Raw genomic sequence first — 1,126 nt, 5'->3', positions numbered from 1 at the left:
ATACACAACATGAAATCAGCAAGTGCGTTACTTCGGATGTTTCACTTCAGTAAAAATAGGAAGCAAAGTCATGGAAACGTCAAGGAAAGCGCGGTATGGAAGTAAGGCTGTCTCCTTCAATTTTTAAAAAGATACTAATACACATAATTAAATTTAAAGATATTCACGGATACTTTAGCTTGTAGCAGAAATCCTGCAACATAAAAGTCACTTGAAAGGTTTATATTCTTTTACCACTTTCCTAGTTTTGGTTAGCTGAAAAAAAAAAGATCTGCAGAAAGAACTGAAAGTATCTAAAGAAGGACTACCACGGGTCCCGTCTAAGGAGCAAAACCCCTCGGGGTTGCACCGAACTGCTAGCTTTCAGCAGTTCGTCGTTCGGGTATTTTAACTGTTTTAACACCTGGCTTGTAGGGGTGAGGGAACGGAGTCAGGCGCCGCGGGGCAGCCAAGGAGGGTGCTCTCGGGGAGTATGCGGTCCTAGGGCCAGGGCACCCGGCGATTCCGCGCAGAAGGGCCGGGACGAGAGGCCGAAGGAAACGGCGACGCCCGGAGAGACTCACTTGGAAAGGCGCGCTCCGGTTACAGAGCACTCTCGCGTGCTTTATCTCATCAGGCGCAGCACCCCGTCTCGTGGCCTCCGGCGTCTACAGACGCAAACGGCCCAACGGGACAGCAGCCCCCTTCGGCACCGAGACCCCGCCGAGGCCCTCGCTCACTCCCGCACTCCCGCCGCTCCGCACCTCGCGGCCGCGCGCATCCCCTCGGCGTCCGCGGGGCGCGCACGTCACTCGCCCGCTGCCAATCGGCGCCCAGCGGGTCAACCTCTCCGCCGAGGGCCCCCGGCACCGCCCTCTGCTGCCAGCCGCGGGACCCAGGCCGCGACGCCCGCGGGCCGCTTCCGCTCTCGGCGAGGCGCGACAGCAAGGCCGGAGGGCGGCGCGGACTGGAGGGAGCGGACGCTGCCGGTGAGGATGGTGCTGGAGAGCGTGGCCCGCATCGTGAAGGTGCAGCTCCCGGCGTATCTGAAGCGGCTCCCAGTCCCCGAGAGCATCGCCGGGTTCGGCCGGCTCACAGGTAATCCCCGCCTTCAGCCAGTCCCCGTCTTTGCAAGTTTCCCCAGGTG

The 1,126-nt window shown here is 59.7% G+C and overlaps 1 protein-coding gene across 1 annotated transcript in view; it reads left to right on the top strand.

The window, feature by feature from the left end:
* Window positions 1–836: 836 nt before the first annotated feature.
* The window catches only part of CISD2 (CDGSH iron sulfur domain 2), a 14,230-nt gene continuing 13,940 nt past the window's right edge, over window positions 837–1,126 (top strand). The window contains exon 1 of the mRNA XM_040624963.1: window positions 837–1,077. Within this exon, the coding sequence (XP_040480897.1) occupies window positions 975–1,077 (103 nt within the window). The 5' untranslated portion in view covers window positions 837–974. The remainder of the gene's footprint in view (window positions 1,078–1,126) is intronic.

This window comes from Ursus maritimus, unplaced genomic scaffold, assembly GCF_017311325.1.
Source record: "Ursus maritimus isolate PB19 unplaced genomic scaffold, ASM1731132v1 scaffold_8, whole genome shotgun sequence".
Lineage (NCBI taxonomy): Eukaryota > Metazoa > Chordata > Mammalia > Carnivora > Ursidae > Ursus > Ursus maritimus.
The sequence above is the reverse complement of the archived record's forward strand: the minus strand, read 5'-3'. Positions and strand labels throughout refer to the sequence as shown.